Source organism: Bos grunniens, chromosome 9 (genome assembly GCF_055505025.1).
Source record: "Bos grunniens cultivar Pamir isolate PY7600 chromosome 9, Bosgru_T2T1.0, whole genome shotgun sequence".
Classification (NCBI taxonomy): Eukaryota; Metazoa; Chordata; class Mammalia; order Artiodactyla; family Bovidae; genus Bos; species Bos grunniens.
Genome location: NC_141173.1, coordinates 68,789,638 through 68,807,437, shown reverse-complemented (window position 1 = coordinate 68,807,437; position 17,800 = coordinate 68,789,638). Strand labels below are relative to the sequence as shown.

The window sequence follows — 17,800 nt, the reverse complement described above, 5'->3', positions numbered from 1 at the left end:
TTTGCATGTCCATTTTATAAAAAGCATCGGTTAAAGAATTGCCAGAAGTCATACACAGTGAATTAGCAGTTAGATGACTGATACATGGTGGCTCTAAAGTCCCTGCTTTTGGTTTCCCCTCTGCTCTCCCCTTCTCTCCAGTGCTGCACAGTCCTTTTGTACCTGCCTTATTTGGGTATCATATATCTGAATATATAATATTATCTATATCAATACAATGCCATACTTATATATATATATATGACAATTAATAATAGTGTAGATAAAATGTTCCTGGCATGCACTAGTGGTTACTCCTACTCTTCTCTCACCTCCTGTGTCTTCCTCCTCACAGTTTGTCTTGACTTGTACTTTTTCTTGGTTCTTAAAGGTCAGTTAACTTGTTTGTTTGTTTTCTCCTTTTGTTTCACTGTCTCTTTTGTCCTCTTGGCCACTGATGTTCACACTCCTAGTACATGGTCTGGTTCTGCTGTCTGTCATACTTCACATATTAACTCCCTGCAGGTTTGGGATCATCATTAAGACAGGATTGCTCTTCATTCTGGCTGGAGAAATTCTTCCATGGCTTTCATTGTCACCACTCTGAGAATGAATTCTTTTCATAGTTATAATTTTGTCATCTTTCATTAAAAAGGGGTTAGGTCTTGTAAACCTTTACTGCATTAATGATGTTTATTTTAGACTTACAGAGTGCCAAAAGACAAAACAGGCACCACCAGGATTGGTGACCTAGCGCCCCAGGACATGAAGAAAGTTTGCCATTTAGCCCTAATTGAGCTGACTGCCCTCTATGATGTCTTGGGTATCGAACTGAAACAACAGAAAGCTGTGAAAATCAAAACAAAAGGTAATTTTGAAACAAAAACCAGTTGGATTTACTCCTGAGCTAGTAAGAATGAGCTTGGCTTTTTAGAAGTATCCTTTCTGGGGTGTGGGAAATGCATACATAACAAATTGCCTATAATCTGCACATGAATACATCTAAAGTTAGGATTCTAAAATTTTTGTAATTTGATAAATCTGTCTCCTATATTATAGGAGATAAAGGCATAATCAAATATTTAATTACCATGGAAAAAAAAAGGAAATTCTTATCAAGGATTCTTAAATGCTCTCTCCTTTGAAAGCTGTATTTAAAACAACATTTGGTACATATACTTATTTCTAAGACTGGATCTTGACAACTGACATTAATATGGTTAATTCTCATCGATTATTTTTGCTTTATTTATTTGATAGCAAATGCACAGGCAGTTAGTAGTATGTCCCTTTGTTCATTTACAATCTACTTTTAACTCTTTTGCAAAAAATATTCTTCCTTCTTTGAAGACAATAACGTGATTTTGGCATATAATATCTCTAAATTGTGCATCTCTTGTGTATGCATAGTTTTTTTTTTCTTTGTAATCAGCTTGCTTTCCCCATTATATGAATAGGCTGTTTTTTTTTTTTTTTTTAATAATATGATAGAAAACAAACACCTCCTCAGTTCTTGTTTTTTTTCCAAGATTTTATTCATCTGAAAATCCAGTTAATTTTCTGTTGATAAAGCTATACTATTTAGGAATCTCTGACATCTCATTTAACTTTAAAGATATCTCTTAAAGAAAAACCAAGAATAGGGATTATTGAGTTGCTATGGTAACGTTAGCAAAGACAAGTATTCACCTGATGTAAGTTTTAGAGGCAATTTCTCTGTAGGACTGAAGTGTACCTTCCCTCAAGTCCTCTCTGCCATGCTGGGCCCCAGAAGACCCCGTTCTGTGTTTAGTTCCTTTGAGTGAGTATTTTAGCTTAAGGCTTGTGATGGTGAATTTCTGAGTCAAACAGTTCTGGTTTTCCACAGGTCCATTATGGATAAAGAGTTCAGATGCTTTTTCAAAAGCTCATCACAAAGTCTTCTCCAGATAAAAAATAAAATTTTAATTTAAATAATTGTGAAAAAAAAAATAGTTGTGACTCAGTGTTCAAGACTTTCAGAGTGACTTAGAGAGGCCTTTTTAATTTTATCTCAGAATTGCCTCCTACCAGACAGAGAAATATTAAGCCATTCTCATTAAAAGTAACACTATTAATAAAATAGATTTTCTTTCCACCTTTTTTATATTTTTGTATCTTATCTAAGATATTTATGTTATAAAGTAGAATTTGATATGCTTAAAGATTATGCTTTTCTTAATTCCTAAATTAAAAGTTATTTACTAGGTTACTGACATTATTCTGAATGTCACAGTTTCCAATGTCTGTTTTCATATCACGGGATAATCCCCCTTTTCTTGTTCACAGATGATTTATATCTCCCTGATGATGTGTGTTACACTTTTTTGTTGTAACTGTTCACTCAGTGATGGGTGTGGGGTAGGAGGTGCTGGATAGAAGCTATACTTACATCAGACTGAAAGCATATAATTTTAATTTAGAAAAATTATAAATTATTACCTGTCATGTCTTCTGGAGTTGTTCCCAAATATATAAAAAAACAAATTTAAATTCACAAAGACCAAGTATCTACTGTGTTCTCTAAAGAAGAACATTTGTAGAGCAAGCTCATAATCTTGGCTGATTTTCCAAAAAGCAAATATTTATACTTTGCTATATTATAGAATGTTGCATGTCAGTTAAATATGAAAGAGATGAGTGATATTTGCTTTAAGTGAGAACTTTTAATTTGATTACATTTAGTAAATTATTTGCATATTTTGCCTATTCCCCTAGCACTCTATTTCTCTTTTGTAACAGTTATACTTTTCTAATTATTTTGGTGATGATCTGTAATAATTAGTTCAGTTGTCTTTGCTTGCTAGATTGCTCTATAAGGTGGAGCCAGAATTTTCCAATTAAGTTGTGTTTACCTAATTGGTAGGCAATGTCACCCACTTAGATGCTTGATATAGTTGTCTGATTGAATGACAATATCGGGAATCTGGTGCCTTAACATTTTTGCATTGATATTTCATAGGTTGATGAAAGTAAAGAGATTTCGTTGTTGTTTTTGCAGATTCTGGCCTTTTTTGTGTCCCATTGACAGTATTGTTAGAACAAGATCAGAAGAAAGTACCAGGAACTCGAATACCCTTGATATTTCAAAAAGTAAGTAGGCTCAAATGGGTCAGCATGGAGACAGCATACTTGAGATAATGGTGTTTTGTTTTTGTTTTTGCATTCATACTATTATAGTATAGTTTTCCAATTGATATGCTCTTTTATTTTATGCTTTGGTTTTTCTATTCAGAAAACAGATTTGTTTCAAGGACTCATAATTTTTATTTCATGGTGATGCTTTCAGTGTTATTTCTTGTAACTGTGATTACCTGGCATCATTTTCCTGTCTTATATTAGCTGGCTTTGTATAATTGAGATTTCAATTCTATAATACATAAGAGTGGGGACTGCTGGTAAATTTCTAGGGAATTGAATCCTCATGAATATTTTATGCCTGTATGTATTTTCCAAGCTTTCCTATTTACAGTGAGGATGTCCAATTTAATTTACTAGTGCCTTCTTCCAAAGTAGGCAAAGAAACCATAAAGTAGAATTAGAAAATGATTGCTAAACTATAAAGTCACTTGTGTAGCCAACACTCAATTATTCATAAGGGGATTATCTATGACAATATAAAAGTTTCAGTCTAACCTCTGAGCCATCATTGTTCAGAAACACAGATTACATTGGATAAAAGACAGGGAATACCCCCGAGGAAGGCTAGTCACATCAGTTGTGGGCTACCCAAGACGCAGATTTTGCAACAGCTCAGGCATCTCAGTTTCTGAAAATTCATGGGTAGCAAGAATGGCAGTAGTAATGTTCTCAGTTGTTTGGCTCAACAAAGCCATTTAATACTTAAGCTTAATCTACTTTGCACCAATTCTTCCATTATTCTAAGCCAGTCATTTACTATCTTACCTATTAATACTAAGCTCTGATTTCTTCATTCCTCATAATCACCATTACATCCAAACCTGTGTCTCAGTGTTTCTCCTGGTGGACTGTGCTGTAGACAGCTTGTTCTACTCACCAGCTTCCTCTCGTCATTGCCTGCAGAACCTGTGTCTGTGTGGATAGTTCGTGATGTCTGTGATAACCAGAGAGATGCTTATGAATGGAGACCATAGATTCAAGTTCTTTTAATGGCAGTAAATGGTGTGAGTTACTTATGCGGATGGACAAAGCATGGATCTCAGTAGAACCCTTTCCCAGTATATTGGGGCTATTCAGAGAAACAGCACCAATAGGAGATTTCTCTTTCTCTCTCTCTTTGGGAGAGAGATGCTCAATAAATATTATTAAGTAAATGAAGGAATGACTGTGTGTTGGGGAGGAGGAGAGAGAAAGAGATACATGCAGCCACACACACACACACACACAAACACACACACACACACGCTTTCCTTCATTCACTTATTCAATAATATTTATTGAGCATCTGTCTCTCTCTCGGGGTCAGGGGGAGAGAGAGATTTATTATATGTTAAAGAATTAGCTTCTGCAATTGTGGGGCCTGTCAAGTCTGAATTATGTACAGCAAGCTGGAAACACAGGCAAGGGTTAACATTTCAGGGTCAAGTCCAAATTCTGCAGGCGGAAACTCCTGTGGGGTTTCTGTGTTGCAGTCTTGAGGCAGAATTGTGCTGCTTTGGGGAACCTCAGTCTGGGTTCTTACAGCCTTCAGCTGACTGGATGAGGCCCACTCACATTATGGAAAGTAGTGCTTTACTCAAAGTCTACAGGTTACATGTTAATCGCATCTAAAAAACACCTTCACAGCAACATCTAGACTGGTGTTTGACTAAATAGCTGGGTACTCTAGCCCAGCTCAGTTGACACATCAGATTCACTATCACATCAGCTAAGAGCAAGCGTTGGTCCCAACAGAAGTCAGTATTGCCTCCTGGTCAGACTCCGGATTGCATCCAGTACCCTATCATTTTCTCTTGACATTGTTTTCGTATTTAGTTAGTTTACATTTTTGGTCTCTTCAGACTTTTTAGAGACTCAGACTACCCACCAGTTTGAAATCTTTGGATAAGAGCCTTAAAGATTTGGGGTTCATATATTAAATAAAAGAGAATATATAGAGCTTTCTGTTAGATAACACTCATCTGTTTGTATCCCCTCTGAATGATAAGCAAAAAAAATCACCGTGATCTATTCCGAAAAGTATTTTTTTATCAGCTGACAATGCAATTAGGTATTCCCTTAATTTTATTGAAATGAAAGAATTGAAAACCACTGATTTGCAAAAATTTTTATTATCAGTCTTAACAGATTATATTTTCTCAGTTATTGAGAAATATACCTTAAAGAGACTTTAACAAAGCTTATCTAATATCTATAAATTGTATCTGGTTCCCCATGCCACTCCACCCGCCCGCCACCCCACACCTTAGAAACACACTGTTGAAACCATATTCCCAAAAGCACTGGAGAAATAGAAATATTCTTAACTTTTATCTATGGCAAAATTCTGGCAAATTAGTAAATCATATTTTCATAATAAAGTATTATTTGTATTTTAACAATGACAATAGAATGTAGCTAAAATATGTTATTCTCAAAGTGAGAAATAATGAGAATAATGACAGTGTATATATACATTCTCTGTTGAATGCTAGTATTCAGCATTAGAGAATAATAAAAAACATTAAAACATAAAAATGTAAAAATTATTCTTGTTCAGTTATTTAGAAATCATCAGTATTGCCTGTGTATTCAATAAAAGCAAAATTCGTCTTACTGCTAAAAACTAATTTGATCCAGCTACTGGCATGCAATTTTATTTTTTGTTAATAGAATATTTTAAACATTTTATAAGATGAAATAAAACAAATTGCTTGTATGTTGAATAAATGTTACATGGTATTATTTGATATATTTAATTTTAAATACTTTATTGAATAATGTTCATCTAATCTAAAATAATTCATTTAAAGATTTTTTTCCCCCTGAGTTTTTATCCAGTGTAACTTGAAAAATGTCTCAAAAATCATTCCAGTTGAATTTTTGAAATTCAGTGCTTCTATTTTCAGTCAATAATAACTACTTGGGAGACTATTCTTTGCTTTGTTCTTACCTGACTAAGTCGAAATTAGTACAGACTTTGGCCATAATCCAGGGATATAAGAGGTGGGGTCATGGAGGATATTTGTGCCCTCTTCCAGTGTCTATGTGCTATAATAAATCGTACTTGAGAACATCTAGATAAAGGTCAAAAGACGTCATTCATGATGCAATGCTTTGCTCCTAATAGACATTTTTATAAGCATGGGGAAAATAGTAAGCTTTATGTTATTTATAAAGCCTTGGTAAATCATTAAGGAGGTTTCTCTGAAAAAAAAAAAAATTAAAATTTTATACTGTTTTGGCAGTCTGGAAGATGTTGTGCCTCAGGGTATGCAGAGGGTATTATAGTAAGTTTGGGCCTGAGAGAAAAGTAGGTTTGTCTTTTAGAAGAAGGCTATTGTGAAAGGAGGGGAATGGATGGTAAGGAAAGCCTATATGATGCTAGCAATTCCTTATATTTAAATTGAGAACAAGGAAATTGATTTTTTGAAATAGTCAGTGAAAAGTGAAAGTCGCTCAGTAATGCAACCCCATGGACTGTAGTCCGCCACGCTCCTCGGTCCATGGAATTTTCCAGGCAAGAATACTGGAGTGGGTTGTCAGTCCCTTTTCCAGGGGATCTTCCCAATCCAGGGATCAAACCCAGGTCTCCCACAATGCAGATGGATTTTTTACCATCTGAGCCACCAGGGAAGCCCTTAAAATAATCAAGTGTGAAAGTTGCTCAGTTGTGTCTGACTCTCTGCGACCTCATGGACTATACAGTCCGTGGAATTCTCCAGGCCAGAATACTGGAGTGGGTAGCCTTTCCCTTCTCCAGGGGATCTTCCCAACCTAGGGAGTGAACCCAGGTCTCCCACATTGCAGGTGGATTCTTTACCAGCTGAGTCACAGGGAAGCTAAAATAGTCAAGTACCCCTCTAAAAATCCTTTGTGTACTGCCCAGGGAATGCATATTCCAATTGAAAGTCTCTGCCAAGAAACTAACCACTTCCGAGCTTCCGGTGTTATGTCATTGAAATTTCTCCATTTTCTTATTCTTGTGGGTTTCTGTCTTATTAAAACAAACAAAAAAACTTAGAGATCTGTGTGTATTCATCAGGTATGATTTAGAAACCCCGTACCAAAACTGTTTTTTTAATTTAAGTTTATCACCAAAAGCTTAAAGCCTAAAAATGAATATTTGGAAGCAGTTTTTTTTTTTCCTTCGTATCATAAACAATTTTTTCTTTGAACAAACTGAAAAGGAGGTGTAAATATGCAAATACTGTAATTTCATAAGATGTATTTGATTGCAGAATGTATGTTTGTGAAAAAGCAGAAGAAATGGATCATCTTAGTTACTTTTAAACAGTGAACATGGGTCAGTCTCTATTCGGGATATTGCAGGTGCTCTGTGAAGCTATATACTTATGTTCCAAAGGACCCAACTTTTTCCAAATTACAACCAAAGTTTTGGGATATATTGGCTTAAAGATGAGTAGTGATTGTGCCACAGCATTCAAAACTTAGTGAAATCCAGTTAACATGTCACTGTATTCAATTTTTATTTATTTATGTATGAAGGAGATGTTAACTTTGAGACTGTACCTATTAAAATGCCAAAATCAGAATGTCCTTCTGTTTATACACAGCTGATTTCTCGCATTGAAGAGGGAGGTTTGGAAACCGAAGGTCTCTTAAGAATCCCTGGAGTTGCTGTTCGAATCAAGGTGATTTCTTGGTTCTACTCATGTAAATAACTTTGTTTAATTAAACTTTTTGCATCTGCAAAGCTCAGTTGTCCTCCCCACTCTTTCTTCCCATTTTAGAAGATGAAAAAACACAAAAACATCTTAACATTCAGTTTATATTAGCTTCTCTACAGTCTCTTATGATTGTAAATTTTGACTTTTTTTTTTCAAAATCACCCTATTACCAGTAACAATACTGTAATAAGTAAAGAGGCAAATGATTTTACTCTCCAACTGTGCAGATATAAAATAGGAACAAAAGTAAACAAGCAGAAGACAAGAGCAGTTCTGTCCTGCTGATGGAAAGAGAACATGATGAGTCAAAATACTAAGAAGGGACTGCTGACAGTCTGCATGAGTAACAGCGTGAGATTTATTTCTTTTTCTTTTTTAAAGGGCAGGATGGTAAACTCCACCAGGTGGGCAGAGTAGGGGACTTGACATTAGTCTCCGTACATTATCAGTCGTAGTGAGCTGGCAAAATGAGATTGTCTTAACCGCTCCTGGCTGTCCCAGTTCCTTGGCTCACTGGATCCAAGGGTAGCCTGAGTCTGGCTTGTGAAAGAGTCAAGGGGATTCCCAGGCTTTCCAGTTGGAACCCCCTTTCTCACTCCCCTTCTTTCTTTTTTCTCAAGATGATATTTCCTTCCCACTTTCCTAGGATACTGTGTGTCCTCCTCCTTTCTCTGTTCCTGACTCCTGCTTTGGGGAATCCAGTATCCAATGAATGCTTGGTCTAAGTAGAATTACCCTGCAGATGATGTAGATGGAATGTGCCTCTCCAGGGATTTGCATTTAATGGGGACTTCATACTTGGAATTGTAGTTCTATCTGGAAAACTTATCTAGGGAATTTTTTGATTATCAGTCATTAAAAACCTCCTTAACCCTTATCCTCCAAATTCAGCTCTAGCTCTAAAAAGATAACACAAGTCACTGGCCACATCCAATAGTTTGTCTTCCTGAATTTGTAAATCCAAGAAAAAATAGGATAAAGGGAAGAGATATTCCCTGTTCATCTCCTAAAGATGTATTCTGTATGAGCTCTTTAGAGCTAGATCAGGAAGAAATGACTCTTGGTTGGTGTACACTCTCCTAGCCAGTTGTGGCCTTGGCAATGCCAGGTCTGTGCAAAGATTCCACAGTTTGCATCATTTGCTGATTTTGATAAGCTTCTTCAGTTTAAAGCACTAGTTTCGGCTTACATGGCTCTTACCACATTGTGATCTCAGTTTAATCGGATTTGAGTAACCTGATAAATCATGAGAAACGCTGGGCTGGATGAAGCACAGTCTGGAATCAAGATTACCAGTAGAAATATCAATAACCTCAGATATTCAGATGACACCACCCTTATGGCAGAAAGTGAAGAGGAACTAAAGAGCCTCTTGATGAAAGTGAAAGAGGAGAGTGAAAAAATTGGCTTAAAGCTCAACATTCAGAAAACTAAGATCATGGCATCTGGTCCCATCACTTCATGGCAAATAGATGGGGAAACGGTGGAAACAATGTCAGACTTTATTTTTTGGGGCTCCAAAATCACTGCCGATGGTGACTGCAGCCATGAAATTAAAAGACACACTCCTTGGAAGGAAAGTTATGACCAACCTGCTGCTGCTGCTGCTGCTAAGTCGCTTCAGTCATGTCCGACTGTGTGTGACTCCATTTATGGCAACCTAGACAGCATAGGTCCGTCTAGTCAAGGCTATGGTTTTTCCTGTGGTCATATATGGATGTGAGAGTTGGACTCTGAAGAAAGCTGAGCGCCGAAGAATTGATGCTTTTGAACTGTGGTGTTGGAGAAGACTCTTGAGAGTTCCTTGGACTGCAAGCAGATCCAACCAGTCCATCCTAAAGGAGATCAGTCCTGAGTGTTCATTGGAAGGACTGATGGTGAAGCTAAAATTCCGATACTGTGGCCACCTGATGTGGAAAGCTGACCCATTTGAAAAGACCCTGATGCTGGGAAAGATTGAAGGTGGGAGAAGAAGGGGATGGCATAGGATGAGATGGTTGGATAGCATCACCGACTCAATGGGGATGAGTTTGGATAAACTCCGGGAGTTGGTGATGGACAGGGAGGCCTGGCATGCTGCAGTCCAGGGAGCTGCAGAGAGTTGGACACGATTAAGCGACTCACTTCATTTGCTGACACTTGTGGCAGTTTCCAGAGAAGGCAATGGCACCCCACTCCAGTACTCTTGCCTGGAAAATCCCATGAATGGAGGAGCCTGGTAGGCTGCAGTCCATGGGGTCGCTAAGAGTCGGGCACAACTGAGCGACTTCACTTTCACTTTTCACTTTCATGCATTGGAGAAGGAAATGGCAACCCACTCCAGTGTTCTTGCCTGGAGAATCCCAGGGATGGGGAGCCTGGTGGGCTGCCGTCTATGGGGTCGCACAGAGTCGGACACGACTGAAGCGACTTAGCAGTAGCAGCAGTAGCAGTGGCAGTTTCACCACTAGTCAGTCAGAGACAGTGTGTGTGATTGGGAGATGAGTCCTGTCGAGAAATACATTCTCTAACAGAGAAAGGGTCCCTCAGAAGCCGGTTACATGACTCCATTCTACCCATCTTAGCAAGAACACTGGTTTCCACATCACTGTTCATGTCCCACATTAGCAAAAGGTGATGGCCAACTCAGGAGAGTCATAAACATGTTTACTTTAGTACACAAAGTTAAGTCGCTCAGTCGTGTCTGACTCTTTGCTACCCCGTGGACTGTAGCCCACCAGGCTTCTCCATCCATGGGATTCTCCAGGCAAGAATACTGGAGTGGGTTGCCATTTCCTTCTCCAGGGGATCTTCCCGACCCAGGGATCGAACCCAGGTCTCCCACCTTGCAGGCAGACGCTTTAACCTCTGAGCCACCAGGGAAGCCTTAGTTCACAAAGATGGATGTAATGTGGATTTCACATTTTGGCCAGATCGCTGGCAGAGGAGTATATTCAACTATATGTAACTTCTTAGAAGTCAATGAAGTAGATTCAGCTGGCTCAACACAGCCTTTTATCACAGACTGAATGATACGGCACCTGGTCTCTGTTTTGTACATAATGTAAAGATGACATGCAAAATTTAGGGTTGTCATCCCTTCCCCACCAAATTTCTTGGACTCTCCCTCCCATTCCATCCCCTTCTCCTCCTCCTCTCTTTTCCCTCTTCTTCGTTCTCTCGCTCCCTTTCTCCCTCTTCCGCAGGCCTTCTTTTCTTCCCTCCCTTCCTCCCCATCTCCTTCCCCTCTCCGTTCTTTCATCCCTCTCTCCTCTCACGTTTCTTTCCCCCCATTTCTAGGTTTGCCTTTGTGTATTTCACCAATTACAAAAAATAAGTAGGGTAGAGGATGGAATTGTGTTGGGAAGAGAAAGTGTAATAAATTTACCTTATAGGAAAAACAACATTTCTTGGGAGAACAGTTTCAAATATTAGAAGGGAGTGACAGAAACTTGGAAGGGTTTCTAACATAATCGGATTTATGCCACAGTAAAAAAGCATATAGAAAATAGTAATTATGAAACAAAACTGATTTATTATTAATAATTTGCCTGGCAGATTTTGTGGAGTCCTTGAGGTAAATGAATTAGGTACTTCTAATTCCACAAGGACTCCAGCTGTTTTTTGCAGCTGGCAGCAGGATGGCTGGGTCACTGACAGCCTACACGTTTAAGATGGGGTATTTTTCGTACCTCATTTGCTTTGGAATTTGGTTTTCCATTTTCCAGAGGTGACTAATCAGAGGTGGCCTTTTGCTTTAGGTCCATAGATTGATTAAGTATTTTGTTACATAATGTACACTTCTAAATAAAGCACAGACTTTTTCTTTAAATAATTTTTTAAAAGTTGGTGAAAAATTATAGTATCTAAGTAAAGCCCCCAAGTGTAAAGTCTGTTTTAACTGTTCTTTTATTTCAGCCTCTACTGCTTAAGGTTTTTTGCCTATCCTGGAAAATGTGTAAAGTCTTGGAATTCTAGACCTTATCTATCATTTTCATTGATGAATTACGCTTGAGGTAGGAGAAGGAATATTTTTCTGAGTAATAGAGAAGTGTTGGCCTTTAGTAGTTTCAGATGTCTTTTCAAAAAAGTAACATCTTGAGACTTCCCTGGTGGCCTGGTGCTTAAGAACCAGCCTTGCAGTGCAGAGGACGCAGGTTGGGGAACTAAGATCCCCCATGTCGTGGGCAGCTAAGCTTGCCAGCCACAGCTAGAGAGCCTCCACACCGCAACGAAAGACCCTATGCAACCAAATTAATAAATAAATATTAAAACAAATAATAAAAAGCCACAAAAGGGTAGTATCTCTTCTGAAGTGGGAAGTATATCAGTCTCAGCAAGGAAAAATAAATCAACTTACTGGTAGCTTTTTTTTTTTCCCCCTTTCTCTCTTCTGCCTTTCAGAATCTTTGCCAAGAACTAGAAGCAAAGTTCTATGAAGGGACTTTTAATTGGGAAAGTGTCAAGCAGCATGATGCCGCCAGCCTGCTGAAGCTCTTTATCCGGGAGCTGCCCCAGCCACTGCTCAGTGTAGAATATCTCAAAGCTTTCCAGGCTGTCCAGAGTAAGTGCCACCCCTCTTTGAAGCAATCGTTGAGTCAGTGCCATCCATATTAATTGCTTTAATGACATTTTGCTTTGTGAAGAATATAACCAGATATATTTGGGTAGACACACTGACTCATTGATGTCAGTGAGTAAAAAAATACCACTCGTTTTCTTTTCCTTTATAAATATACATCTAGGAGTAAATAGATAACAGATCTATCTGTATCTCTTCAGGTGCGGATTAATTACGTGCCCTTTAAGCAATACAGTGTATGTATTTTATATTAAAAGCTGGAAACGTCACATTTATTTTTTAATAGAATGAATCACGTAAGCTCTCTGATACATTTTTCTTGCCAAGTGTTAAAAGCAACACTTACTGGAGAAGCTGTGGATTAACAGTTATCATAAAAGCACAAGGAGATGTGACAGAGTCTGTGATTATTTCCTGAAAAATTAGCTTCTGAAATTGTCATGCAGAAACATGGAGCAAATCATTTGACTGCTTCATTGGTCGGGGGGCAACAGATTTCTTATGTCTTTCCATTTTGTGGTCTTGGGCAGGCTCCAAATTAACGTCTTGAATAGTTCTCAATTCCTTTCCAGTGAACAGAGAGATCTGATGAGGTTCATGTACTGGCATAATTATCCCTTTTAGTCATAGAGACCATCAAAAAAGGGAAAATGCTGTCACCACATTCTAGTGACCAAGCCAGACTTTAAGTTCCAAATTGGGACACTTTTGAGAATGAAAGAGAAGCACTGTTAATGATTATGCTGCACTGACTGCAGTGTCAACCAGAACTTTTCCAGGCTGTTCTTTTTTTTAATTGAAGTATATTGGCATATAATATTATAGTAGTTTCACATGTACAATATTTGTTATTTGCATGCATTGCAAAGTGATCATCATAATGTCTACTTAACATCTGTAACCGTTCATAATTATAGAAAAATGTTTTCTTGTAATGAGAACTTTAAAGATCTACTCTTAGTAACTTTAAAGTATGTAATAGAGTAGTAGTAACTATAGTTGCCACGCATAGTCTGATGCATAGTCACTCAGTTGTGTCTTACTCTTTGCTACGCTATGGACTGTGGTCCACCAGACTCCTCTGTCCAAGGGATTCTCCAGGCAACAAGGAGTGGATTGCCATGCCCTCCTCCAGGGGCTCTTTCTGACCCAGGGAACAAACCCGTGTCTCCTGCGGCCCCTGCATCGGCCGGTGAATGCTTTTACCACTGAGCCACCTGGAAAGCCGTAGCTGCCATGCTTGCATTATTTCCCTGAGACTGACTTATTTTGTAATTGGAAGTTTGTACTTTTTGTCTGCCTTTAGCCATTTCCCCTCCTGACCCCGATACCTATGGTGGTTCACATTGTTCCACTAACCTGTTCTCTGTATATATGTGAGCTGTTTTTGTTTTAGATTCTGTATATAAGTGAGATCATAAGATATTTGTCTTTCTCCATCTTATTTCACTTAGCATAATGCAGTCAAGGTTCATCCATGTTGTTGAAAATGGCCAGATTTTTTTTATGACTGAATATTATTCCATTATGTTCCAAGCTATTCTTAAAGCATGTCATATTGAGATGTTTCCCATGGCTTATCTCATTTAAGGATAGGGATATCATAAATGATATCATCATATCATTTATTCAGAATTTTTAGGGAAGTATTGAAATTGTCATTTAAAATATTTTTTTAATGGTTAAGTTGTGCTATTTTGCATATATAGTCCTTAGATATGGATTGAAGGACCAAATTTATCCCCGAGAAGTAAAAGCAAGAATGATTCCAGATATCCACGAGTATTACTTATTGGGGTGGGGGTACTGAAAATAGGAAATATCAATAATAATAATGTACCTCTTCAACTCTCTCATTGCTGATTGGTTTTCTTATTCTTTCCACAAATATTTATCGAGCACTTTTTGTGTTCCAGGCTTTGTTTTACATATTCCTGTTGGAATTGATAGGCTTTTAACTATGGACATCACATAATTTGTTCACTCACCATGAAAAGAAGCTTCACCGTTACAGGTGCACTCTGACACTGTATTATAAAAGGTCCAATCTCCTCTGTTTTTTAATTGGGGAATAATTATCATGCAGAAGTTAAAATTATTTCCAAAGCACTGTTGTGTGTCTGCAAACATAAGGCTGCCGTCATACGCTCACAGTTGGAAGTGAGCATTCCGAGAAAGAGAAAGCTCTACTTTAACAGCTGCTTCTCCTGATCTCCCCCACACACACTCTCAACAAGGCTTACTGCTCACTCATTGTGTCTCACATTTCACAGTGATGTTTATGCCAAATAACTTTTTTCTTGCAAAACAGAAAAAGAAAGTAAAGAGAAGTATTTGGTAAAGGCAAGCATTCAGATGTATTTAATCTGTCTGCAGATCTTCCAACCAGAAAGCAACAACTACAGGCTTTGAACCTTCTTGTCATCCTCCTGCCTGATGCAAACAGAGACACACTCAAGGTCAGCTGGTTTCATTTACGCTAAATATCCCTCAGAACTACGAGTCATTTTTCATTATTTGTGGCAAAACAAAATAATGTTATTGTGGAAATGTTAGTAGTTGTCTATAAAGTGAAGACCTATTTTTAAGGAGAGATGATGAAAGCCGTTAACTCTTTATTAATTTATTACCCAGGTTAGTCATGTTAATAGTATCATTAGGTTTTTTAAATTTTTTTGGTCTTTTTTTCAACTGTAACATTTCTTCTACAGGTGATTGAGGTTCATTTGTTAATAAAAACATGAATGTATTTTTTTTTCTATTATTCCTGTATTTTCCAGTTTTATTTAGTGAGCATGTACTAGTAAGGTAAAAATTGAATGTTTAAAAAGGAACTCCTAAAGCTCACCAAATATAGCCCATTGCTGCCTAAAGATGTTACATGTGTTTGTAGTTCCAAGCAGTAGAGTTTGAAATAAGTCATAATGATGAACTTGAAATGTTTGATTAGTCAAAAGATACACCAACTCAAGTTCTAGTCATTTCTCTAAGGGCTTACCCTGAGTTTCTGATCTATATCATCATTTCACAGTGATTTGGTCTGATAGTCATATGATTAAATACCATTTATTATGTATCATCAGAGGCTTTCATAATAATCAGTGGATTGTTCCACATTGATTAGTTTTCCTTAATGGCAAAAAATTTTAGAGTAGTTAAAAAAGGTTTAATTAAAAAAAAAAAAGGTTTAATTATAAACTTTTAGAAAAAAAATTTTTAATATAATTTAGAAAGCACATCTACCTTATGTTTTACTGTTACCTTAAAAAGTAACAGTTTTTTTATACAAGTAAAAGTTTTTTTTATACAAGTAAGGGTGCAACCCTTGCCCATTTACCCCCTATAGTTCCTTATATTTAAAATGAAAAAGAATCACGTCAAAAAATTTCCTGTCGAGAAAACAAAACCACCAGTTGGTAAACCTTGGAAATGTTTTTCTGTACCTCATTAAGACTCCTTGAACTGAAACCAGGTGAGCAAATTCCATGCCCTTGGAATAAATGTCAATACTCAACTTTTCTGCCTGAAGCAGTTGATGAGGATTGCTGGAATAAAACGTTACATCGCTGCAAGAGAACTTCCAATGAGTTGTTCCCTTTACTAAGTCAGAAAATAATCTTTCGCTTTACTGATTAACTTTGTGAGTAGCTGAGAATAGGTTTGGTTTGGTTTTGGAGACAGAGGCCAGCTCCAGGAAGGGTTGTATTCAAGCATCATGTGACCAAGGCTGCTGTGTATGGGTGGGTAGACTGTGGCTAAAATGGGGACGTCGGGTCCAGGACGAGGTGGGGACTGATTTTCAGTCTGTGCTCTGCTTGTCAGCCATGCCTTGTCATAGTTCATCAACTACCCAGAAAGAGGAATTTAGTCCATCTTTTTTCTGATTCACATAAAGGTGCCTATCTGTGTGATGGCCGTGTGAACGGCCAGTATAAAATGGAAATAGAAAGACACATGAGGTACTTAAAATATGCCTACTTTCAAAAGAGTTCAACTAGCAGTGGAGGAAACACTTATTCCAATATGGTTACTATTGGGCAAGGTTGGCCCAGAACTCATTCTTGGATTTTGCCTTTAAACCCCAGGCACATTCTTTTAAGACAAAATCTGTTTAAGAGTGTTTTTTTTTGTTTTTTTGTTTTTTTTCAATTTTAGTTTTACTTTTAGGACATAAAGTTACTGGAGTACAATTGTATAAGTAAGTGGGAAATACTTTCTTGGGGTAAAAAATTGGAAATTGCCAAACAGTTTTACTAATTTACTTAAGCTTTAGTAGTTTAATTAGCCAGATCTGATAAAGGTTTCAACAACATGTCTAATACCAGAAATGCTGAAACAAGTATAGCATGCATACAAAAGAATAAACCATTTAAATGTAGTTCTCTAAAAGAGAAGGGAAACTTCATCACAAGATGATTTCAGGAAGCTTAATGCAAACTTCCTCAATTTTTCCAATTTTGCCACTCTTTCTATTGCCATTTGGAGGGACAGGATCATATACATGACTTGTATAGCCAATTTGTACAGCACATCTAAGGGTTTGGAGGGACCATATGAAACCCTATATCCTAGTTTAAATCTAAGACAACAGACGTCTTTAGGGAACTTGTTGACCAGGATTTTTTTTTTAACCTTGAATTATGTGCATTTGGACTAGTGATCAAACCTACCTTTGACTTGGAGGAATAACAAAGACTAATGTTAACAGTGGGGAATCCATGTTAATGTTATTATTGACAAGCATTTATCTTTTTTGTAGTTTCAGCAAATTCATTGTATATATTTTGTTGCTTAATCTTGGCAGGCTAGGAAATTAGTATTCCCATTTTATGAATAAGAAGACTTTAAGGAACGGGATGTCAAAAGGTTTACCCTAAGATCACACAGAGCTGATTAGTAACTAACTGTACTGAGACTCAAACTGAGTTTTCAGAGAGTGGGCCCAGTGACATTTATATAACACCAGACTGGTGATAGATACTTTTTTTTTTCGGCCGTACTCTGCCACATGTGGGATCTTAGTTCTCTGACTAGGGATCGAACCTATACCCCCTGCATTGGAAGTGTGGAGTCTTAAACACTGGACCCAGGGAAGTCCTGGTGATAGATACTTTTAAGAAAAGGGAGCTCTTATAGATCAGATATAGTGACAATACATCCGAAGGTGACGTTCTTTCAGCAAAGCCTAGGCTAACATTTTATTAATTTTATGTCTATACATATAACATTCTAATATCCTGATAGTAGTATTTTGATTAACTTTATTGCATTATGCACACTACCTTTAAGTGGTTTATTACCTAAACTCTGTAATTTATGCTTGTAAAGTAAGACACTGTTCCCTGAATAATTATTCTGGTCTCTGGAACAAAATTAAATACTTTTTCCAAACCTTACCAATTAATCTTTTGTCCTCATTTGAGACGGTATT

General features: G+C 37.3%; 1 protein-coding gene across 5 annotated transcripts in view; it reads left to right on the top strand.

Moving 5' to 3' along the window:
• The window catches only part of ARHGAP18 (Rho GTPase activating protein 18), a 203,258-nt gene that overhangs the window by 163,871 nt on the left and 21,587 nt on the right, over positions 1 to 17,800 (top strand). For all 5 annotated transcript variants that reach the window (XM_086316439.1, XM_086316437.1, XM_086316436.1 and 2 more), the window contains exons 6-10: positions 682 to 847; positions 2,999 to 3,090; positions 7,695 to 7,772; positions 12,192 to 12,351; positions 14,746 to 14,828. In XM_086316439.1, the coding sequence (XP_086172565.1) occupies positions 682 to 847; positions 2,999 to 3,090; positions 7,695 to 7,772; positions 12,192 to 12,351; positions 14,746 to 14,828 (579 nt within the window). The remainder of the gene's footprint in view (positions 1 to 681; positions 848 to 2,998; positions 3,091 to 7,694; positions 7,773 to 12,191; positions 12,352 to 14,745; positions 14,829 to 17,800) is intronic.